At 42.6% G+C, this 24,975-nt stretch overlaps 1 protein-coding gene across 1 annotated transcript; it reads right to left on the bottom strand.

Moving 5' to 3' along the window:
- Positions 1-636: 636 nt before the first annotated feature.
- LOC116946561 (14-3-3 protein beta/alpha-like) lies at positions 637-23,044 on the bottom strand. The gene is made up of 6 exons (XM_032961575.2): positions 22,918-23,044; positions 20,847-21,161; positions 16,535-16,658; positions 11,118-11,281; positions 4,448-4,543; positions 637-3,182 (listed from the first exon to the last, which is right to left on the bottom strand). Exons 2-6 carry the CDS (start codon positions 21,138-21,140, stop codon positions 3,126-3,128), a joined length of 735 nt encoding a protein of 244 aa, XP_032817466.1. The 5' UTR covers positions 21,141-21,161; positions 22,918-23,044; the 3' UTR covers positions 637-3,125.
- Between the last annotated feature and the right edge of the window lie 1,931 nt (positions 23,045-24,975).

Genomic DNA, 24,975 nt, shown 5'->3' with positions numbered 1-24,975 from the left:
CTGCTTGTGTTGTGCTTATTGCAAACATGATGCCTTGAATAAAGGTGTCAGTTTTTGTGCCAGTTAAAAGGGTAAAACCTATTCCTAAACCAATATACTTACCGATTTGTACGATAGGTTATACATAACGCCCCTTTCCCTTATTTGTAACTATGTATTTTTTTTTACTATTTCTTAGAAAACTCAATCCGCTGCACGGCCATCAGGGAGTACATCTTATCAGCTGCATTGGTTTCAAAATTGTATCTCATCAGAAAAATCAGGCTTGCTTGAAGCCATGTTTTTAAGCAAGGATCAAGTCACCAGCATTGGCTCAAGCAAACCTGTCTGTGGATAACATTCTGAATGTGGGAAAACGCTCCGGTTCTTGTTTTGAACCAATCCTGTTTTAATGCTCTTGCCAGAAGCCCATACAGCCAATTGACTGTAAATATTTATATTTTGTATGTAGTTATAAATATGGGAAGTTATTTTGCTATTAACATACCCTACTTTACTAATTTTGTTATGTAATGATTAATTGACCTCTAAAAGAGGGCCGTATTGGCCTCAAGCTTTCATGGCTTGCAATAAGGGGCATATTCACCAAGTCACATTTTTATTGTTTATTGCTCGAAATTAAAACACACAGCCAAATGCCAGGCAAAACAAACTTTTATTGTAGACGTGGATACTTCAAAATCGGATTTCAGATTTTATTTCAGCAGGAAATCTGTCACAGACGGTACAACACATACTACTGTGGTGAAGTATTTGGGCAACGTTTAGGCGACAAATGGACCAAGTACTACAGCAGCTTGTTCTCTACAATTATTACTTGTGGAAACATGGCTTCATAAACACCAATAAGTAATATAGTGCTTATATTGTTTTCCAGTATACTATAGACCAGCGATGGTCAGTGGGGTACATGACCCCCACGCATAAGCCTAGATACTCTTAACACAGGCCACCACAAGGGGCACCTTGGACCACATGCAGCCTGCGGGCCCTCAGGTTGCCTACCACTGCTCGAGACTGTCAAACATGTATCTATACGGAAAGTGTAATTAAAAGCACTAGTATGTTTGAACTAAAGAATATCACAATATGCCAAAATTATAACGATTATTGGTATACAGTATGATGCCTTAAAGCAGAGTACCTAAAGTAAACATACAATTATTTAAAATGTACTAATAATGCTACCATTGGACTATTTGCCACAAGTAGAATGTAGTAACATTATTATATTTTCCCATTAATGTTTTACTGGAATATACCATTTGTGGACTTAACGTTGGATGCAAATGTTTCACCACAGTTCCATTTGCAAACATTCCATCAGAGGCTATGCTGCCCACTTTCACTTACGGTTTGTTTTCACAACTGTTATTAGGTTAATTCTGCACTTGCAGAAAAACAAAGGCATTTTGCGGCATCTTATCATACTTAAACGATTAACAAAGGCCGATTATAATTAAAAAGTGACGTCTCAATACCCTACAATATTCTTTATATATTTTGATGTCACTATTGGTATGTATTTATTTTATACCAGGTAAACATAACTGAAAGTGGGTAAAAAATGAGAAGAAAAAAATAACAAACCCAACAACTTTTGAACAGGTCATCACAATTACACTTCCACATAATGTGAGTGCATGCAGTAAAATGGAATGTATGCACACTGACAATTTCACCTCACAATTGACATGTCACAGCAAGTGGGGGTATTTGGTGTGCTGTAGTTCAAGCTGGGGTGTGTGGTGTGTGGCACGACATGTGTTTAAGGGTCGTGTGCATACACTAGCGCTATACGTGGTGGGCTGTGGTAGCGGTCACACGCACAATTGTGGCTGTCATGCGTTCGCTGTGCCCATTCTGTAAACGGGTGCCCAAGCGTGTTAGTGTCCTGTTGCAAGAAGATGTGCGTGCATGCGTTGTGTGTGGAGGATACCACGTATACATGATTGTAGACAACGTGCTTTAGTTACACGGCGTCATGGATGTGTGCGTGCAGTGTATATGGTTACGAGGAGCAGCTGCACGTGTACACGAACACGTGTGGAGCACGCACGCACAAAGGCAGGTGGGACGTGTTGCGTCTCAAATGACGGAGCATCCACTTAGCCACACCGCCCCAGTTATGGTCATTGGCCTCTGAATCACGAGCAACTATTTTTAAACAAGCACCTGCGATAGAACGGCCTCGGACAGCATATTATCCAAGTGCCCTGGTCACATTTGTAAAAAAACGAGTGCGACTTACCCTGAACCAACCTGAGATGGTGAAATGTACATTTGCCATTGTTTTAGTTAGCGTCGCTAGGAGGATTTAAATTTAGGCTATTCGCGTGAAGGCTGCAATATTTGCCTCATCACAGATGTTAAAATGCATTTGCAATGCAGTTGCGCACAATAGCTTAGGATAACGTTTTTCAGTAACTACTTGTCGTGCCTGAGTAACAGGAGCACACTTTACAATCATTAATACTTTCATTAATTTGTTTTTGATCAAACTTTCTCAAACATTCAAAGCACTAAAGTATTGAATTTGGGAACGGTAGACGTCAAGATTTTTGCCATTCAAATTGTCCCTGCGGCAGAGGAACGGATGCAGAAACACCTGTCAATGCAAGGAGTTGATAAATATACACTTGACGCATATTTAACCTTCTTACCAATTACGAATAAACTATGGTAAGACCACCAATGAGCATACAGGAGCAGTACAAACCAGAATTTGTTTGAGATATGTTGGTGGGCGCTATGTAGACTGGAGTGTTCATGTGTGTGCCTTGCACACGTGCTCCCTCTCAACACAGACACTTGCAAATAAAAAAACTGAAGCTGCCGAGCACAGATAATTTGGAGAGGCAATGAGGAGAGGCTGAGAAGATGCTTTTGTGAAGCAAACCAGATTGGTGCTCAGGTCACCCAATTGTGGCTGGTGCTCGTGTTTAAGAATTGTAATCGTGTTGTAGCCGCGATGGGTGGTGGTGGTAGTGGTGATGATGATGGTACAATGAGCCAATCGCACATGACAGCTCTGCGATGTATTTGATTCTGTCAAGCCGGGGAGAAAGGTTTTGTTGGTGTTACGATTTTGTCGCTCGCTCGCGTACCCCTCTTCGTGCCCCGCTTCAGTTCTCGGCTCCATCCACGTCTGCATCTTCACCCTGCGCGTCTGAGGCCCAGAGCTGCAAAAACAAACACATTTAAAAAAATAGGATATTACTATCTCAGGCAAGTAACAAGGTCATGTACTTCCTGTCAAGTCGCTTCCCCGAGAAGTAAAAAAGCATGCTGGAGAGGCATTATGTAATGAAAAAAAACATTTTCCAATTTAAACTGTTGCTGAAAGGAGAACATCAGCTTATGTTATAGAACTGCCTCTGGAATACGACATCACACTGCCATTTCCGAGGTAATTAAATTACCTTTTATCCACACCAAGTGGTAATGCACCTAGTCAATGCTCTGCCATTGAGGTGTGTGTTGCATGGTAAACCAATAATGTGTTTGTCCTTGGAGTCAGATTGTGCCAATTTAAGTGAAAAATAAAATGCAGTACGATGTGTTTTTGTGCACCTGGCCACTAGTGAAGTGACCATAAATTCACCACATTTGAGAACCTCATTTAATAATGGGTAGGTGCCAAAACTCAAACCCAGGATCTTAGAAGTGCCAGCTTGGTGTTCTATGGTCCAAGGCCCTTTAGCAAACTAGCCACTTTGCAGTGTGCATCAAGCCCGGTATGATGTAACAGTTGAAAATTAATAGCCCGTCAATAATGGCATGCCTTTAACTCGCTGTTGTCAGTGAATAGCGTATTACGTTAAAGAGGTTAACAATAATGCTGCAGTCTTGTATGTATGATGAACTTCTTTTGCACTGGACGTAGGCCAACCGTGCTAATCGGCGAAGGTATGACAAAAAACTAAACACAAAAAGCAGTTTAAAAAAATCGTTTTTAATCTACATTTAAGAGTGCATAGCTCCAATGGGTTTCTAATATGCGAAGGACGTCTTGGTGAATTGAAAAAATTATTCTGCAGTGGAGCAATGCGTTTGCCAAGTTGCTGAGGAAAAAACACCAAGTGGGAATTATGAAGTAACAAAGGGTTCACACACACCAGTGAAACTCACTGGAAAGAGGAACAAAAATTACCTAATCTTTACAAAAGCATTGCTATATTAGACTCGAATCTTCATCTTTTTAATTAAATAGATGTTGCTCAAGTAGTTTGAGTCTACTATTAAAATTCAGGCTTTACAATCCTGCAAAATGTAGTTGCACATGGAATCTTCTGTAAATTATAGGTTTGTTCAACTCCAATTAAAACGGAAGCTCATACCATTTGTATTGTTATCAAAGTCTCTGGTATAGCAGTATTTCACATGAAAGTACAGGTAATGAAAGGGAGTTCATTAAGAAAATAAAAAAGCCACAATTGGCTCTTACCGTCAAGTTATCCCTCAGCAGCTGCATGATTAACGTGCTGTCCTTGTACGAGTCTTCATTCAAAGTATCCAGTTCAGCGATGGCTTCGTCAAATGCCTGTGCACACAACGGTAGTGAACATTAAACAAAGCATGTCTCTGTAGATTCCACAATTCCTGTTTTGGCTCTTTCCGGTAACAACCATGTGCTGCCACTTGTCACACTTTGTCCATAGTGTAATCAGATATTTGTTTCCAAAAAAGTACTCTCTCATTAGCAGAAAGTTCACTCAGAAGACTCCAGTTTAAGTGTGCACTTCTTAAACTCTTAACATTAAACTGGCTAAGAGTGTGTGAAATCTTGGAGTTGTCATTGATGACTGGTTCTCATTCTATTCCCACATCTGAACTCCGCAAGACGTCATAACTCAAATCTGCACAGCATTTATTGCATCCACTGTGCCCTTGCTCCAGGTGCTGCTGAGACACATCCATGCCATCATCACATACCAACTCAACTATTGCAACTTCTTCCTCTATGGCCTCCAAAAGTCTCAAATGTTCACACTCTAGATCAGGGGTCGGCAACCTATGGCTCGCGAGCCAGATGTGGCTCTTTTGATGACTGCATCTGGCTCGCAAATAAATCTTAGCTGACATTTCTTAACATACTAAGACTTATGTTAAGACTTATCATGTTAAGAAATGTCAGCTAATATTTATTTGCGAGCCAGATGCAGTCATCAAAAGAGCCACATCTGGCTCGCGAGCCATAGGTTGCCGACCCCTGCTCTAGATGATCAAAAATGCAATTTCAAGACTTCTCACCAGCACCTATACATGAGCCCACATCACACCAATACTTTGAGCCCTTCACTGGATACCAATCCAGTCATGGATCAATTTCAAGCTTATACTCACTGACTTGAAAGATTATCTGCTGATTTCTCCCTACCTCTCCCCTGTCATCACACTACCTCTCCGTGCGCGATTCACTCCAGCAAGCAAAGCTTTCCATCGAAGCCCCTAGTCACTTAGTGGAAGGACATTTGTTTAACTCTCATACCCTAATCATGTGGAACGCCCTTCTCCTAACCAACAGTTTAATCCCTACCCAAGTCCATGCTCAAGAACTTCCTCCTCTGCCTATGACTGACTGCCTCTATGTAGGAAAACATTTATTTTTTTCTCTTCGGGGTTGTCCATCGTATCCAATGATGACCTTCCTCCTCTGCCTCTATTTGTGGGATGGTGTGACTGTAAATTCCAATCCTCGACCCACAGCATCTGCTACAGACAAAAGCAGGTGAAGTCGCTGATTGGAGGTGTAGGGTATTGTTCTGGTTTCATGTCTCTTCAGAAGCTTCCTTTTCCGTAGCTCACTTCGGTCTTCTTCGAGCTTTGACACTCCATGCTGGCAGAAATGGCAATGGCGCCAGATCGAGCGTTTGTGGCAGTGTCCTTCAGCTGGGTAGGGTTCAGGTTGCACTTTTTCATGGCCATCTTCAGTTGGTCCTGGTCCTTGTAGCACCTTTTCTGGCCCCCTTAAGAGCAGTGGTCTAGGTGCAGCTGCCATACAGGACCTTACATGGATAATGCTCCTTTGGCATCCTGATGATGTGACTGAGCCAGCAAAGTTGGTGCTGGATAATGGTAGCCTCCATATTGATGCAGTTGGTTTTGCAGAGTATCTCAGTATGGGGGGCACCCGGTCACGCCAGGTTATCCCCAGGATGCATTGAAGACACCTAATATGGAATTCCTCAAGCATTCTGCTGTGGCAAATGTACAAGGTCCACGTCTCGCAGCTGTAAAGGAGTGTTGTGATGACCACTGCCAGGTAAGCAGATGGTTACGTAGGCCGAGGTCCTTGTTCTGGAATACCCTTTTTCTGATCCTTCCAAAAGAGGATGACGCCTGCTTTACTCGGTTTTATACTTCCCTTTCAATGCTGCAGTCGCCAGACAGAAAGCTGCCCAGGTACCTGTGAGAGGTTTCTGAAAGACGTTGAAGGTGGGCGGATACGGTGGATAAGTAGATGCCCACTGGCATACTATTCAGTCTTCATGATGTTCACCGAGACCCAATCTGTCATACGCACTTGCAGCAGCTGCAAGGGTAGCTTGCAGGGCCTCTGGTGTGTGGGCCACGAGCGTGCAGTCATCAGTATACTGCAGCTGGATAACAGGCTTGGATATTATTTTTGGGACTGCTCGGAGCCTCCTGATGTTTATACTCTTTGGTTCTATTCGGTAAAGTCACGTAGGTAAAAAATAAAACAAAAATCACGACGTTTCGGCCACAACACAAGTGGCCTTCATCAGGTGAAGGGACCAGACTGTCTAGAGGACAGTGCTGGAGTGAACACAGCCAAGCTCAGACCGCGACCTTTAAGCTGTGTGAGAGGAAACAGAGCGCCTTGACAAAGGAATTAGCATAAAAAATAGCATTTAATTTGCGGACTTGGCATGATGAACGGTGTAGAGGGGGTGAACATGTGCAGGTCGGCGAGGGGGGGAGGGGGGAGTTTACATATTGATGGTGTGAAAAGGGAATTTAAGCAGCTGAGAAAGTTTGGGATACCACTACTTGAAAAAATATACTGTACCATTGAAAATTAGTTTAATGTTTGGTTTGATTCAGAACATCTTTCCAATGGTTGCTTAATTTGAAACCATCCTCTCGGTTGCAATTGTGTCTGTGTTTGTAAATCTGAACTGCCTCGTGAACAAATCTCTGATAAAAACCCGTGGGTTTGCAAAGAACCTTGGTATCGGAGAAAATTATATCGTGATCACCCACAGCGTTGTAACAGTAATCAGCTACGGCAGAAGAATTCGTTCTGCCGTGTTTCAAATCTGATTTGTGCTCGCGAATTCGGTCAGAGACATGTCGTTTCGTCTCCCCGATATAGCAGTCACCACAGGTGCAGATCAATTTGTAAACTCCGGGGTACTGTAAGTCAGGAATGACATCCTTCACGGAAGGGATCAGGTCACGGATTTTGTGTACTGTTTTGAACCGGACCAGGATCTTGTGTTTGTTTAGAATTTTGGAGATATTTTTAGTAACGCCTGCTATATATGGTAGTGTGATGGTTTTGATCGGAGTATCAAGTGGTTGTTTCTGTATGGAGGGAGAAACAGCTTGGCGGATGGTACGGTCAGAGTATCCATTCCTTTTTAGGACCAGATGTACATGTTTTAATTCACTGGTCAGGTGGTGTTGGTCCGAAATGCAATGAGCCCTGTGGTATAACGTTTTGATGAGAGAATTATTTTGCGTCGGGTGGTGGTGGGAATCAGGTTTCAAGTAGGAATCTGTGTGGGTGGGTTTCCTGTAGACAGAATGTCCCAATGAGCCATCAGGTCTCCTCTCAAACAGAACATCCAAGAATGGCAGCTTGCCATCTTTCTCCACTTCCATTGTGAATTTGATGGCGGGGTGTCTGGAATTAATGTGGTCTAGGAAAAGGTTCAAAGCCGGGAGGCCATGTGGCCAAATGACGAAAGTGTCGTCTACATATCTCTTCCACAGGGAAGGTCTGAGGGTGGAAGTCTGGATGGCGTCTGATTCAAATTTCTCCATGAAAATATTGGCTATCACTGGTGACAAGGGGGATCCCATGGGGGTACCCTCATTTTGTTTGTAGGAGCCAGTCCAAGTAAAGTAGGTATTGTTGAGGCAGTGCCTAACCATTGCAGGTGTATCGGGGTCTAGTCCATGTTGGACCAAATTTTCTATTATTTCAATGGTATCAGGTACTGGGACCTTGGTGAACAAAGAGACCACATCGAAGCTGACAAGGATATCGTCAGGGGACAGTACAACGTCTTTGACCATAGAGACCAATTGGGCTGAGTTAAGTACTGCTGAGGCGGTCTTGCCAGTGAAAGGCAGCAAGGTATCTGACAGAAAACGGGCTAGTCTATAGGTAGGGGAGTTGATCGTGGATACGATGGGTCGTAGTGGGGTGCCTTCTTTATGAATCTTGGGAAGACCATAGAATCTAGGGGGTCTTGCAGCAGAAGGTTTTAGGGAGGGACGTTTAGTTGGGTCGATTGTGGAGGTCGAACTTGTGATGATCTTGTTGGTTTTTATCACTAGGCTGATGTTAACAAGGTTTCCATTCAGCCTAAAGTCCACTGTAACACCACTATCCTTCTCAATCTCCTTGTGCAGTAGCGTGGCGACACATAGGAGGAAGATGTTGAAGAGTACCGGAGCAAGGACAGCATCCCCCTGGCGTATGCCGGTGCGCACCCTGAAGGGCTCGGCCTCCTGGCCTCCGATGGTCACCCATGCCATCATCCTCTCATGAAATTGACGCAGGATATTGACAAATTTTCTTTGCCAGCCAAACTTCAGGAAAACGTCCCACATAAACTCCATATTAACTGTGTCGAAGGCCTTCGACAGATTGACAAAAGCCATGAAGAGGTCCTGATGCTGCTCCTGACACTTCTCCTTGAGCTGTCGTGCTGTGAAAATCATGTCTACAGTGCTCCTGTTTTGGAAAACATTTACACTAGTTCTGGGCAGCATTTGAGATGTGGTCCTATTTAGAAGCTATATAAATACTGATCTACCTTATCATGGGACCTCCCTTGTCACTATAAAAATATAAGAGGTTTTACCCTTGCTGGCAATAAAACAGTTTGTGTTAAGATGTTAAAACACCAAAAAGAAACTTTTGCAAGGAATTGTGTCTACATTAACCGCATATGATTGTGGTGAACATGGAAACAAAAACATGCTCTGGTAGTATATGCATTATCTTTTAAACTGATTGGTCCACACCAGAGATGGCTTTCTTTAGAGCCTAGTCTCAGTGTTAGACCAGAGGACGCAAAAAGACAAACAGCACAAAGACAATGCACTCAGGGCACTGAGAGCTTGGGGTGAGCAGCTACATCATGGGACCTCCCTTGCCAGCATCAAAATATAATAGGTTTTACCCTCTCTTTCTAGCAATAAAACAGGTTTTAGTGTCATAAATAACAGAAAGGGTAAAGCCTATTCTTAGTGATCTACTCTACCAACTCATTTAAAACATATAGCTGAGGCTACTAAAGGAAGACCATACAAAGCATGTACTATATTTCAGAATGCAGTAGATTTCACTACAATACCCACTTTTAGATTATCACTAATTATATTACCCAAATAACAGTTCTTTGTAAAGTCCATCAACTACAATGCACCACAACTTGTGCTGGGCAGATACAAATGAAAAGGGGATTGCGTATGAGGAAAATTCAATTCTTTATGTTGGTAACCATGCTGCCAAAAGTGTTACATTAACATCTAATTCATGCCAGCTCCACTCATCACAAGGAGGAAATGCCTGCACACTAAAAACGCAAATGCTAATATCCCAAAATGCCATCAAGCGTGTAATGCAAGCACAAGTTCTTGAAGACCCATATGGGTCTTCATTGCACCCATTTCTTATGAGCAAACCACTAAAGAAGCGTACACACTTGCACCTTAACTGGCACAAATCCCATGGTCGTTTCAAGTTTCCTTGTGCTGACCACTGGCCCCTACCAAGTCTTTGGAGCAGACAGGCCATCAGTTTTTCCACCAGTTTATTTTGAATGCCATAATGTGCTTGGTGAAGCAACCAGTGACTCATTTCCATAAATAAACCAAGGCTTGGGCATTAAGCTGCTGCTGTGCATGCAAATGGACAGGGCATCGTGACTCAATTTTAATGCAACACTCACGGTTGGGCTCAAGTATGGAAATTTCACATTGTGGTCTGTTAAATGCTCTAATGTTTTTTTCCCCTCAACATCAAATGGTCATATTGTTTTCCATCACTCTTAATGTTTTTATGGTCCAAGTTAATGATCCATACTGTAGCTCTAAACCACTTTAGACTTAGGACTAGACATAATACAGATTTTGAAAGAAATCTGTTTATTGTGCACATTTTATGTACATACAATTGCACAATTAAATATATTGTTTAATGCAATATTATCCTTTAGGCGTATGGTCGCAGTGAGAATGAGACTGTAGAAAAAAGGAGACTAAAGGTGAAAAATATATATCAAACATATTATTCAGTCGAATGACTTCAAATGTAAAACAAATATTGAAATGCAGGCAAGTAAATCGTTAATGTTTAATCTACACCAATTACAGCCCATGTCAAATCTCAACACCATATTGTAGTGAGCAATATTGTACAGCTATATGCAAATCAAAGCATGGGGAAGTACTCATCACTGTTAGTAGCGATACATAGTGTAAATTCCATATTCTCATGGAGGGGAATAATATCTGCATAGGACAACAGAATTTGAACTTATGCCATTACAAATGCAAGTTAAGTGGTCTGTCACACTGAATGGTTTGAATATGAAGTGAAGGGTACTCCTATATGGAGCCAGCACACACTCCTCTGCACTCTGTGGACCCCTTGGGCTTTTGTAGATCCCCTAATTATGCCTGTAGCCAAAACCAGATCTCTGTACCCCTGGTTGGGAACCCATGATCCTAAGAGCCTTTAATTCCTATATTGAAATTAGGCAATTCATTACATGCCTACTGCTCACCATGATTCTCGCCAGATACATTTTCCGAACCAAGGGTTCTTAATCAGGGCTCCAGGACAACTATGGGACCACACCACATGGATAACCAAAGCCACGGGGTCAGGGCTGAGCACTCGGAAAACTCACAGTCTTGGCGAGGTTGCACGCCTTTTCGGGCGAGTTCAGGATTTCGTAGTAGAAGACGGAGAAGTTGAGTGCCAGGCCCAGGCGGATTGGGTGAGTGGGTGACATCTCTGCCTTGCTGACATCAAACGCGCTCAGGTAGGCGGCCTGTGACCGCTCCATGGCACCTGTGGGGAGCAAGGGGTGGTCACGCATATAACAAATATATAAAACAGACATGGGTTTGTGTCACCGAGTAAATATTTTTTTAAAAAAATGTAAGTCCACTAGCACATGGACTTTCTGGACAATGGAATAGATGCAAGAAGCATTTGTGTCATCCGAATAAAGTGACAGCAAATAAAAAGGCAAGGTTTTTTTTGTTTATCCAGTCCATCAGCCTATGTGCCTTATAGATCAGTTTTGATTAGGTGTCATCGGCAGTCTATGGTCTGTTAAAGAAATGCCACTAGTTGCCTGGTATTATAGGCAAAAGCCTATCATGTACACTGCGGGGTCATGTACAGTGCAATTCTGCACAATGCACAACATTCTCTCCACTTGTGTTTGTTATTTGCTTCAGATCACCTTTTTATTTAAACTAAAACATTATCCCTGGTGTGAACTGGTGTATACGCTCATCTAATACATGAAAACAATAGAGGTCTTACTTTTTATACAGTCTTAAAGCAACTGGGTTAATTTAGGAGTCCAAAGGGAGGGATATAATGAACATCGTTAGAGCAACAACAACCTTTTGGAAGAATGAGCCAAAAATTATATATAAGTTTAAATTTTAGTAACGCAACAAATGAATGTTTCTTGTAGATTTGTACGTAGGCTGTGTTTATGGTTGTATAACATTAGTTTGAAGATTATTTGATTAAACTTTTAAAATTACAGTAGCATAACATTAAAATAACGTTCAACCACAACCATATCCTTTTATCTCAATATCAAAGCTTAAAACTCTTGTTGGACCGCTCAGGACACAGCCTAGGCATATCATAAGTTTTGGGCTCCGACTTTAAGACTTCATGACATAATCGCACTAAACAAATTCAACCCACAAACACATTCAAGCCAGAGGCATCTGTTGCTCTACATGTTTACGGAGAAACCCATGTTTATAGCATAGGATTCATGCACCCGTGAATTCTAAGCTGACAATTTACCCTAACCGTTGAAAATTTACTTCTGGAGTCCTCATGCCCAAGCAGCAACAAGGGTGTCTAAAATTGCGAGATTCACTCAGGTTCAATGTGATCAGGATGCCTCCTGTTCATATAAAACAGGGGTCGGGAACCTTTTTGGCTGAGAGAGCCATGAAAGCCACATATTTTAAAATAAATTTCCGTGAGAGCCATATAATATTTTTTTAACACTGAATACAACTAAAGAAATGTCAGCTAAGATTTATTTGCGAGCCAGATGCAGTCATCAAAAGAGCCACATCTGGCTCGCGAGCCATAGGTTGCCGACCCCTGATATAAAACAAGGCCATGGGCAGAGCATTGAACATGAGACAAGAAAAACCACCAACCAGACAGTGAAAAAAATTGTAGTATCAATGTAGCAAAACAGGAAGGTTAAAATAACTGGCGCCTATGAGTCACAAAGCGGACCGAATTGGTTCCTCAATCCATGCGCTCAACTTATTTCTTTAGCACGAGCAATGCTGTCATATGATGGGTGACATCATGCTGGACGAAGAGTGCACACTAACGCCCACACACTACTTTGTCAGAGAAGTCACTCCCCATGTGTAATTCTCAAAGCTGTACAAACTGACTCATCTTACTCATTATTTTTGTTGTCTTATCAACTTGAACTTGTTATTCATTTAAGAATTCATGTTTTATTTTTATGAACAAAGACCCTGTTATTCAGGGACCACAAGCTTAGGATGTGTAACCTCTAGGTTAATTTTCACAAAGCTGATGATTCTAAAGCCGTTGGCTTTCACACCTGATGATGACCGTTTGTGTTATGGTCGAAACGTCGTGAGAATTTTTTATTGTTTTATATATATTTTATTATTTTATTGTTTCCCTTCAACGTGACTTTACCGAAAGAGATAAGAATATGTTGAGACTGTTTACTGCAGCACATTAAGTTTCTGGGGAGACTTGAACTTGTTGAGAATACATCTGCTAGAGTCCCTACGCACACACCGTTTAACGAGCACATCACACCTGAGCTCGTCTCTGTAATGGCTACCAGTAAAGTATCAGTGTATTTAATACGATATTGCTGCTGACCTACAAGGCTCTCAATATAGGATAGCCCCACAATAATTGCAGGAAGTGATACATTTTTATACTCCAACAACGTCCCTGAGATCTTTGGATCGCCTTCTAACTACTCCAAGGTCAAGGCTCTGTTCCTCGGGTGATCAGGCTTTTGCTAGTGCAGCTCCTAGACTATGGAACGCTTTGCCTTTGGTCATAAGATAATCAGTCGTTAGAGATATTTAAGTCTGTCTTGAAAACTCATCTCTTTAAATTGGCCTTCATTCTCTAGTTCTGGCCATTTACCCTTCTGTATATTTCCGGTTTTCCAAACATGACACATTGGGATCTACAGATTAAATGCACCTTGTAAATGTAAATCATTATTATTTGCAAGAATAGGCCACTGTGTCCATTTCATATCCTAAATGCCACATTACTGAAACTACCTTTACATTTTTTCCAAGTTTTCCATTTTTAAAATGGTATTATATATATGAATTGGATCTGAACTGGTTAAATAAAGGCAAGTAATCAAGCATTTTAAGAGCAGAGAGATTTTGCCAATCTATGTCTTTAAAATTAAATTTATATACTTGGGAAGTCTTAAAGCTGGCATATAATAAAAATTATGTTATTTAGAATTGTGTTGCATGTTATTAAAAATGAATCACGATTCCATTATCTGTGCTTAATTGAAGTGAGCTGGTTCATTGGTTACATCAATAACTTGGGACAGGTTGTTCAATATTCGCATATCAGCACGATCATCACACCAAAAAGCCAATTGAGCGCTAGTACTGCTTGATAAATGCTAAAATGCAATTCATTGCTACATGTCTAGTACATACATGCATTCTCTGCACACATATTTTACATTTGTGCTACCTTGAGCTGATGTGCGAGTACCAGCGCATACAGATATACACACTAACAAGCCGATTTAGCAGACATCCCCACTTTTAAAATGGACAGGTGGCATCCCACCCCAGCTGGTTATGGTCAGGACGCACATCACAAACATGCCTTAGATGTGTCACGAGTGAAATAGCAAAAATGACACGTAGCCGCACTTGACACGAAACAGACGCGTGCTGGTGTTGTGTCCTGAGACCTCGCAACAACTGCAACACTAATTACATGCAGGCAAGCATGTATTCGTGCTGTGGAAATGTATGCATACGTGGAATAAATGTATGCATAACATTTACATTGTGAGTAGAACAATTGACGTTGCCATTGCTTCAATTACATGTCGAGATTACGGTGCACAATTTAAGAATGGCTTTATTTTTTAACACAGCGTAAATGTTGATTTAAAGCTTTCGTGACTGCAGGGATTCATATTCTTGGTTCTTTCTACGTGACTTTACGGAAAGAACCAAGAATATACAGCGTAAATGGTTGTGCCTCTCGTGGTTGCTGGGGTGATGTAAATTCATTACGTACTAAATTTACCAAAGTAAAATAAAAATGTATTCATTCACACATGACATATGTACATATCATCTCGTGTGCTTTGGGATTGATATGAATTTAAGAATTGATGCATCGTTCGACCACAATTGGAAATCCTACATTTATAATTGCAGTATGTGTGTGAGAACAAAGTTCCCCCTCCATAATACAGGTTTTGGGTTAGATTGCCTAAATGTGTCGTTAAACCCGCCACCACCCGACACAGCCAATTCGTAATGGTTGTCACGTAAACAGAACATGACAATTCGTCACTAGTACAGCACAATGGTGTGTTGGAGAGCCAAGCCACAACATTTATAATCTGAGTACGACGTTTGCCTGTAATTACAAGTAGCTTCATCAGGCGACAGCCAGATTTGTCAAGTCCACCTGTTTCGTCCCTTATAAAGGCGAAGATGTGATGACAACACTTGTGCGCTCGTATTGCACAAAGTGTGGGGGGGGGGGGGAGGTTAATGAATCAACGTACATTATGCATGCGCATTATGCGAGCACATTGATCTTGTACTTCCTGTCCATTTTGTGTACTAAAATAGCCGTAACAACCGTAATCCCTATTGAAGTATGGTGGCCTGTATAGGCATGCATTTAAACAATGTATTATTTGATGATTCTCTGGCGAAACATCGTACTCAGATTGTAAATGTTGTGGCTTGGCTCTCCAACACACCGGTGTGCTGCAACTAGTGACGAAGTGTCATATTTTGTTTACGTGACAACCCTTACAAATTGGCTGTGTCGGGTGGTGGCAGGCTTAATGACACGTATATATTTATGCGATCTAACCCAAAAAACCTGCATTATGGATATTGGTCGCGAAAGCCTAGTGTTAAAGTTTCCCCTGTTGAGTCTGAAGGACTGTTGAGGAAGTGCAATTAGGAAGTACCGATTGTGCCCTTCACTATGCCCGGCTGTATTTATATTCTCAGTGCAAACGTCTATACACCACACCTGGCACTCATTTAAGGCTGTGTTGATTTCGGGGAGGCCCAAGAGAGGTTCATATACAACTTGCCACTGTGGTACTGCTCTTCACGGACACACGCACACAAACATGAACAAATACGTATATACAGATACAGGCATCCCTACATTTACTAAAGGGATGCGTTCTTCGAAAAACACATGGAAAGTGAAATTTAGTAAATCGGAATGGAGTTTTCCGTTAAATGTATCCTTAAAAATTTGTGTTTTGTTTTGGACAGTCATCCCAACTCTACTCCTAACCTAAAAATAAACATCACTTCACAATACAAAAATAATAAAGAACAAATATTAAAACTATGAAAGAATCTATTTAAAAACTAAAATAATTCACCTTTTCAAGGAACTCACCAAAAGATCTGCAAGTTGGAATGAATGGAACGGTTATATGACAGTGTCACAGATGGATGAGGCAGACTTTCGGGTGCTTCTTGTTTGATCTCGTGGCGCATACCATTTTAAATTTTGCTCACGCGGAAATTTGATTTCGTAAATCAAACAGTGTCCATAATTTGTCATTTGCGTTAACGCTAATTTCGTAAACCGAACGTTTGCAAATCAAGGGATACCTGTACATACCCATACAGTATACACACAGAAACAAACATGTACACACATATATAATAATACCAGATATGTACACACAATTACAGATACAACAAAAACAGACATGTTAACACACGAAGACAAACATTATTGTATAAATGTGCACACAACCAGAGATACGGAGTGATCATGTATACTCACTGGCTTTGTCTATTCCGACTGCAACCTCAGCCAGGTATCTGTAATAGTCGCCCTTCATCTTCTGGTAGAACACCTTGCTCTCTGCACTGGTCGCACTGACGATCAGGTGCTTGTCCAGGAGAGCCTGCAGCACAAATGACCAAATGAAGGCTTGTATTTATCCTGGCTAGATGCAAAAGGAACCTTGAGCACAAAACCTCAATACCAGTTTACCAACTCCACAATGCATTGCTAATTTACTGCAGTTTTTTTTATCTGATAAAATTACACTTTCCAGCAGTCGTGCAATTTTTTTTTCCCACGTTGGTTTGCTTCAAACAGCTGAGCACCATGTAAGCCATGAAAAAGCATGCCCGGTGTGTACTGATAATCTACGACTGCCTCATTTACATAACCACAAAAGTGTGCACTTTTCATTCATGCATATTTGTTGGTATTCTGACTTGTATCTTTATCATCCCTTAGAACAAACAAAACCATACTATATTTGGAGGGACGGTCAGATCCCGAGTACGTGCAGGCTGCTATAGTTAAAAAATATGCTTCTTGCACAATCCACATGACTTAATACCAAACTACCTTCACAAACCCAGTTTAATGGAACTGCAACCCAGTGAGAGCTTATAAATGCTCATTCAGTGGTCTACATGCAGATATTAATTTTCCTGGGTTATTTGATAAAACTGTTAAGAGGTTTCAAATGATGTGTGATAACAAAAGGATGAACAGAACTGGTGAGCTATGACATCAACCGTCTAGAACTTAATTCAAAAGTTTATTACACAGTTTGTGATATTTTTTTGCTTTAATAACCTCCCATTTATGCTTACATCCAATTGGCCAACAGCCCATAGATGAAACAGTCTCTGGTCAATATCTACCGCTGGCATCAAAAGAGGACATAAATTGTCTGAGATTTTGCTGACACCACTTTTCATTGCGGGCTTGACATTCCACTTCTGAATGAATGCAAAGCACAGTAAAACCTCTCGAGGCATAGCAATTGGGGGTTGTCCAAACCACTGCAATTAATTAAATATTTTTCAAGAAACACACATTTTCAATTACATCTATACGGGATGGAGCAGTGTCACAGCGGTTAACATGGTTTGCTATGAACTATGAATTTCCTTAATTTGAAAAATCTATTTAAAGAAAATGTAAAAAACGACAGCCCTCAAGTCTCATGTACTGTCAAATGATACAAATTCCAAATATCCTTAGACAAGTACGGCATGTGTAAATAACTGTATAATTGCTTATGCACATAGCATCAAGTATTGTGTGCCAATTAAGTGTTTTCTGTCGACATTTTTTGGGTTTAATTCCCACCGTTTTGTAGTTCATCTATGTCCGATAGCTTTCAGGCTTACTCCAAATTCTGGCTGACTCAAGTCTGGCTTTTACGCATTATGTCCAATGCAGGCAGAGGGTGGAGCTCTGCCTCATCAAACACGATTATTCGCACGTCACGCATGGGAGAAGGAAATGGATGACATGTCCTGGCAGATCGCATCAGTTTTATACTGACGTGACAGACATTTTTGCCACGGTTGATATTTTATAGACAAGATACGCTGTGGTATGTCAGTAAATTGGCATCCACTTGACAAGTGGTATTCCGTGTGCTAAAAGAAAAAAATGCGTGCCTACATTTAAGCATTCAAATTGCAGATTTAAGATTCTTACACCTCCCCGTAAGGACAATTCTCATATCAAGGGGTGACATCACACACCTCTTTTTGTCCGACACCCTCCAAGGGTCTACCATATACAACCTCCAGACTACACACCGTTCATCTATGAAGGAGGAATGCATCGCTCTGAGAGGACATGAAAACTGGAGCTAGGCTTCCTTCTCTAACTTTGGTTTCTCTTTTTTAACCCGTCAGAAATGAGCACGTACAGTGTGTAGCTGCTGCACATTGAGCAGTGCACTCATCGCCCCAACTGTGATGACTCAGCGAGCAACAGCAACTTTATAGCAGCAGTAAAGTGAGCACGGGTGAGATTAGCACAAGTCATACAAATAGTTATTGCCCGTGGGTGGTATGGCTAATTTGGAGAGTGAGGGCGCTTGTGCTCAGCTTCTAAAATTACCGAGGCAGCAATGCTATCCACTCAGACGCCCAGAATCAGGCAAAAGGTCACAAAACCAGACGACGACAGGTTCATGCTTGACGATGGTAAAAAAAAAAGGTGCCATGACTTGCGCAGAGAACTTGGATTTAAGTGAGAGTGATTTGCGCAGCGTTAACCTCAATCTCTCGACCAGCCCCATCTGTACCCAGTGGGAAGACGTAGTCAAGACGACTCGAGATGGTCCTCGTTGCAGTGGAAGGTCCAAAGACCCTTTTGGTGGAATTTCCTCCACCAGGGGTTCCACATGCCCAGGCTCAGACAAAGCTGAGTGTTCCGGGTTAGTTAACCGCCGCCCGGGGTTCGGCGTTGGCAGCTGCTGACTGTACCGACTCACCAGGGATGTTGAGCCTAGTGTGCGCCTACGGTAGCAGCTAGAGGGCCGGCCCAGATGAAACAAGCCTGAGGCACAACTAGCTATAATGTAATGTGGATTCGTCAATCCAATGCTGTACAGGCCTTTAGGGCAATATCACCATACTTCACCAAACGAGTTAATTAAGGCGCGGGGAGTACAGTATAACAATGGATTTTTCTGTACTCCCCTCATGCTCACAATGCATAATTCACCTGTTTTGTATGTTATTTTGCCCATTCAAGTGCTATCCTGGCTCAACCCTGCTTAGTTTTAAAAATCTCACAGGATCCAGCACATTGCAGGTGATTTGATGAGACTCGCACCATAATTTTAATGCAGTGAAACTCCTCATACCAACCTTCTAAATATCTAGTCTTCCTATTCTCTGCACCCTGAAATGAAATTCAGAAAATCCTATTGCTATGCAACTATTTTTCCTTGTATCATTATTTGCAGATAATAACAGTCACCTGGAAGAGACAGGCAAAGCATTCTATTATCGGTGTATAATAATGTGTCACAGCTGTAGAAGAGGAAGTGGTGGCAAATTGATCCTTATTCATGCATGAATCTGCACAAATGACATGTGAATAAACACGAATATGATTTGCCAACTACTGCCCCACATCACCATGAGGAGTTTCATTTATAAAACGTAATTTATTCAAAGCCTCATCGAGTCCCAACTCTTGACTTAAAGCTTTCGTGACTGCAGGAATCCCTATTCTTTGGGTCTTTCGGTAAAGTCACGTAGATATGTTCAAAGAAAAAAAAACTACGACGTTTCGATCGTAACACAAGTGGTCGTCATCAGGATAGGGATGATGACCGCTTGCGTTGCGATCGAAACGTCGTAGTTTTTTGTTATTTTCTTTGAACATATCTACGTGACTTCACCGAAAGACCCAAAGAATAGGAGTCCCAACGCTTTTTCAGAAGGGTCATTGCATGAGGATGTATCGCTAATTCCGATTGAATTAATAATGTAATGTGTGTTGGAGGAAACTATAGTAACTGGAGAAAACCTGTGCATGAGGGATAGGACTAGATTGTTAAGAGAGAGAGATTTATAAACCCAATTGCTGTGTAGCCATCTCTTGGAAACTCCACAGCCCAGCATTTGTGGATGTGTTATAAATGTAGTTGATTCACAAACTACTTTAAAAATGGTGGTTTACAGGTCTGCCCCACCACATCCCCGCTCAAACGCCCTACAAAACACACTATTGTTCCCTCTGGTTGTCAATGCAATAAACAATATCAAATGGCCTTTGAGTTTCAGCCCTCGTGATAGATAAGCAAGAGACCTGCAGTCACAACGTTGGGCGCATGGCCAGGTGCAAAACATTAAAGGGAAAACCACGTATGCTGGTGACAACATGGGGACTCTGAATCGAGGCATCACAAGCTGCAAAAATAGAGGGGCGAATTTTGGATTGCAGCTTAGCTTTGAAAAAGCACACTTAATAACCATTTTGAATGAATATTTATACTTGAAACTTTGGGATTCACCTTCCCCTCCAATTATCAGATTCAATAATCCATTCCTTTTCCTAAACTGTAGTCTGATTCACAGTCTAGTTATGTTTTACGTCTTGTTTGTTTAATTTGCTCCATTGCACTTACAGTAAAAATGACACATTTTGAACAATGAAGTGTTTTTCTCTCTTTAAAGCAAAAAGGAATCAGATTTAAGCGATGAATTGTTACACGCCTTGTGTTGCGGCTAGCAGACTACGGATCTGCGGGCAAGCCCTCCGGCTAAACGGGCAGTGGCGAGCACGCCGGCGGCGCGTCGCAGGCGCGAGCGTTTACCAGCACGTCGTTGCAGATGTCGCACAACTCCTTCTCCACCTTGTGCCGGTACTCCTTGGCCATGTGCTGCTTCTTGTCGCTGGCATCGCTCTTCTGCTCGATGGAAGAGATGACACGCCAGGCGGAGCGACGTGCGCCCACCACGTTCTTGTAGGCGACCGACAGCAGGTTGCGCTCCTCGTTGGAGAGCTCGTGGCCCTGCTCCGTCACCGCCTTCATGGCGGCTGACATGTCGTCGTAACGCTCGGCCTGCTCGGCCAGCTTGGCCTTCTGTACCAGTTCGCTTTTCTCCATCTTGTCGCCGCCACTGTCAGCCTGTGCTCGCACAAAAAAGTGTCATAATAATTATCAAGGGACCTTTTTTAAAAAAATTGGAACGATACAACTGCAAATGCCGGTTTTGCTTTTGACTGGGTGTTCCATCATTCGGTTTATAAAAAAATAAGAGGTATCACTTTGTGTAAAGTCAAATGGCTGTTGTAAGGAACTATGTAAGGGGCTTCTGTCAAAAGAATGTAGTATTTCAAACACTTGTTCAGGGTTGCATAGAGGGGTGAACATATGCGTTTTGTGACCATAACACAAACGGCCCAGCTCTCGTCTGGGCAGGAATCTGCTCTTGACTATGCAAAACCTCGTGTCTAACAAAATGCCATATACTGTACAGTATATTGTACACATACTATACAATGGCGTGCACATTTACCGAACGTGCAGTACCTATATACATTGGAATACAGTATCTACAGAACACTTATTAAATATCATGAACATAAACACTGAATATACGTAAAGTTAGAATGATATTCTTTATTTATCCTCGAAAAATACAATGAGCTATCAAGCTCTGTTCACAGATGTCCACTAACGATGCCATTCAAATGTGCGCATACAAGACATACAAAACAATCCACATACATATAGAATATGATTGCGTAGACATACCGGCCGCGATTGTAACTGTTGTACATACTGTAAATATCATACACATACAGTTACTGCATGGACATACACTACTTGACACATACATGCGACAGACATGACCCAAACATCAATAATGAATCATATCGGTCGCAAAAGTCTACGTGTTACATCTAAACACGCAGGATACGCAAAACCTAACACTTCATCCTCATCTATGGGGAATCCTCTGCTCGATGAAGGTCTCCAAGCCGCCAACTATCGCGATCCTGCAAGGTGCAGATTTAATCGCTCCTTATCTTCGGACACAATGACATCCGTAGACATGTCTGGTCCAAGCCCACTGAACTTTTATTAACAGTTAAAATAATGCAATTAACCCGAGTACTTTACCGAATCCATGCGTTCCGCTTTTCAGTCTTTCTTAAATTTTTAAAATGAATAACCATGCTTCCGAATCGAATGTCGTAGGAGGCAGTACGCACGTTTTTTTTCCTTAAGGCACACAGAGGTATGCTTTTTTACAAGATAATAATTCAGGTTTATCAAAATCACCGGATGAAAACGGTTCTTGTCCGCTCCTTACGTTTAATAATTTGATCCAGGCACCGCCTTAAAATAAAAACCCTAGCACGGTACAACATCCCGCCGTGTCTCTCCCAACGGGGATCGTAAATACACGCAACAAACGCAACCATATTATGAACAAACACCGCCAAACATACGCGGATATTTAAGGGTATTTGTAACGCCGCACGTCAATGCATAATTAAGGTAACACACCTATACGTTTACGTACATACCTAACCCCCCTCCCATTCAATATACATATACGTACAGGTTAAAAAAACACAATGCATGGCAATTGCGACGACCGCGAATACGCTCCGTATCAATGTAATATTTTAATGTTCGAATCGAACATAAAACAAAATTTAAGCGACATTTCACGCACTCTTCAATCGAGTGCTGGGTACAGTAACCTCGTTCTCCCGAGGTAATAGTACGCCCTTCTTCTAATCTCCTCGCAAAAACACCAACTGAAACTAACGCGGCGAATGCCCACGACAAAAAAAGCATTGCATTGCTTATGAAATAGCAAAAATGACAACACCATATATTGTTATTATAACGCGCCAACAATTGATACCTTGCGCTAAAATAATGCGGCTCGTCTCCCGCCGAGGCTCTGCGTCAAATGGAGGCGCAGGGCGGTGACGTCACCCGTCGCCACGGAGACCGCGAGCCCCGCCCGAGTGTGGCGCGAGCCAATGGCGGGAAAAAAAATAACCCCTCCCCCTTTACCCCTCTAAACTCCACCCACCGCCCCGCCCTCCCTCACAAAAGACAAAGATCCCCCGTGTAGCCTCAACATACTGTCGGGGAAAGAGCTGTTAGCGAGCACCTATGAAGGGCAGACATGGCGCACGACGGGGACACCACGCACGGTCGCCTTTGTCTCCCTAAGTGGCGATGTTCACACACCGCACCAGGTACTCATTTTGAGGCCGAGTCGACCTAGGGGAGGCCCGGGACCGGTTCACATGTTCCGTCACAGGTGTTGGCCGTGAGCGGGAATCGAACCCGGGCGGGTGGGGGTCATGTTCTCAGCGCAGCAGAGCGCTACGCGCCACGCCCCCTCACACGACCACCGCCCCCCTAAGGAGGCGGGGTTTCCCGATCGAGTGGGAAAGGCGGAGCTTGGGTGTTGTGGGCGTGGCTTGTTTGCCTTTTAGGGGGCGGGGTCCTCGTGTTCACCTTTGCGTTGATTTGATTGTGTAAAATGTTGTGGTGGATTTACTCTCCCAATACACCTGTGTGCCGTACTAGTAACGAATTGGCATGTTTCGTTTACGTGACAAACCTTACTAGTTGCCTGTGGCGGGTTTAACGACGCATTTATATTTCCTGATGATGCTAGTTGTAATTACTGGCGAAACGTTGTACTCGAATTGTAAATGGTGTGGATTTACCCGAATTGGCATGTTGTTGTTTACGTGACAAACCTTACTAATTGGCTCTGTCGGGTGGTGGCGGGTTTAACGACGCATTTATATTTACGCGATCTAACCCAAAAAAAGTTTATGGATATTGGTCGCCAAAGCCTACGCGTTAAATTGATTGTGTTTACACGGATTGGATAAGGAATTTTCTAAATTAGACTGGAGGAATCCGATGAGCTATGAAGCTCTTTTTTCACAGATGTGTACAATAGGGTGGGTAATAATGTTACTGTACAGCAACAAACAATATAAAAAAATAAACATGATAGGAGTGCAAATTTTATAAAAAGGGAAGCGATTCACGAAAAGTAAATAATAAAAATGCCGAATTTTTTTCAAAACGAAATGTAAGCTTGGACAAGGCAGCATGACAATAACAATAAAAACAGCGCCAGACCACACCAAGACAACACACATACATCCCTCAAAAAAATTATCGATACGTGGGTCAGGATCAAAGGGTACAAATCACATTTGCAAATATGCAAATGAATTTTTTGAGACAATTTACGGTGTCAAGGCACGAAAAGCAACGTTGTTCCAAAACGTTGGTGGTGTTGCAACAGATATTGTTATACCTGTCAACCCCTAACTTACTACAGTTCAATTCAGACCTTATTGGTCACACCCGTGCCCTTATAAATCTCAACGTTCATTCGAAACAAAGTCCCACCGCAAGAGAAACACAAACAAACAAGACCAAACATTTTTTCGCGCGTATTAAAACGGTTGTATGGTGTTCGGAAATGAAAACTCAATTTCCCCGTACAAGAATACGAGTAAACCGTATGGGTTGACAGGTTTGTATTATACTGTGTAGGAACCTCCTGGTTACTAAACCACCAGCCCACAGGGGATTATTGTGTCCGTCCGTCCGTCGTGCATCCAAAATGGGAGGGATGGGGCTGGGGGGAGAGGGGAGGGTGGGGAGGGAGGGGCTGGGGGGAGAGGGGAGGGTGGGGAGGGGAGGGTGGGGAGGGAGGGCCTGGGTGGGGAGGGGAGGGTGGGGAGGGGAGGGTGGGGAGGGGCTGGGTGGGGGGGTGGGGAGGGGCTGGGTGGGGAGGGGCTGGGTGGGGAGGGGCTGGGTGGGGCGTGGGAGGGGTGGGGCTGGGTGGGGAGGGGCTGGGTGGAGAGGGGAGGGTGGGGAGGGGAGGGTGGGGAGGGGCTGGGTGGGGAGGGTGGGGCTGGGCTTGGTGGAAAGGGGA

The sequence above is a fragment of the Petromyzon marinus genome, chromosome 27, assembly GCF_048934315.1.
Source record: "Petromyzon marinus isolate PM22_M1 ecotype Great Lakes invasive population chromosome 27, UKy_Petmar_22M1.pri1.0, whole genome shotgun sequence".
NCBI classification, from domain to species: Eukaryota; Metazoa; Chordata; class Hyperoartia; order Petromyzontiformes; family Petromyzontidae; genus Petromyzon; species Petromyzon marinus.
This window is presented reverse-complemented; position numbering and strand designations above follow the sequence as displayed.

Bases quoted from the DNA above. Each gene is read 5' to 3' on its own strand.
- LOC116946561 (XM_032961575.2), bottom strand. From the start codon at position 21,140: ATGGAGAAAAGCGAACTGGTACAGAAGGCCAAGCTGGCCGAGCAGGCC. The intron at 16,659-20,846 runs GTAAACGCTCGC...TTTGTGCTGCAG, and splicing joins ACATCTGCAACGACGTGCTG to GCTCTCCTGGACAAGCACCT. The intron at 4,544-11,117 runs GTGAGTTTTCCG...TTGTGTGCACAG, and splicing joins CGTGCAACCTCGCCAAGACT to GCATTTGACGAAGCCATCGC.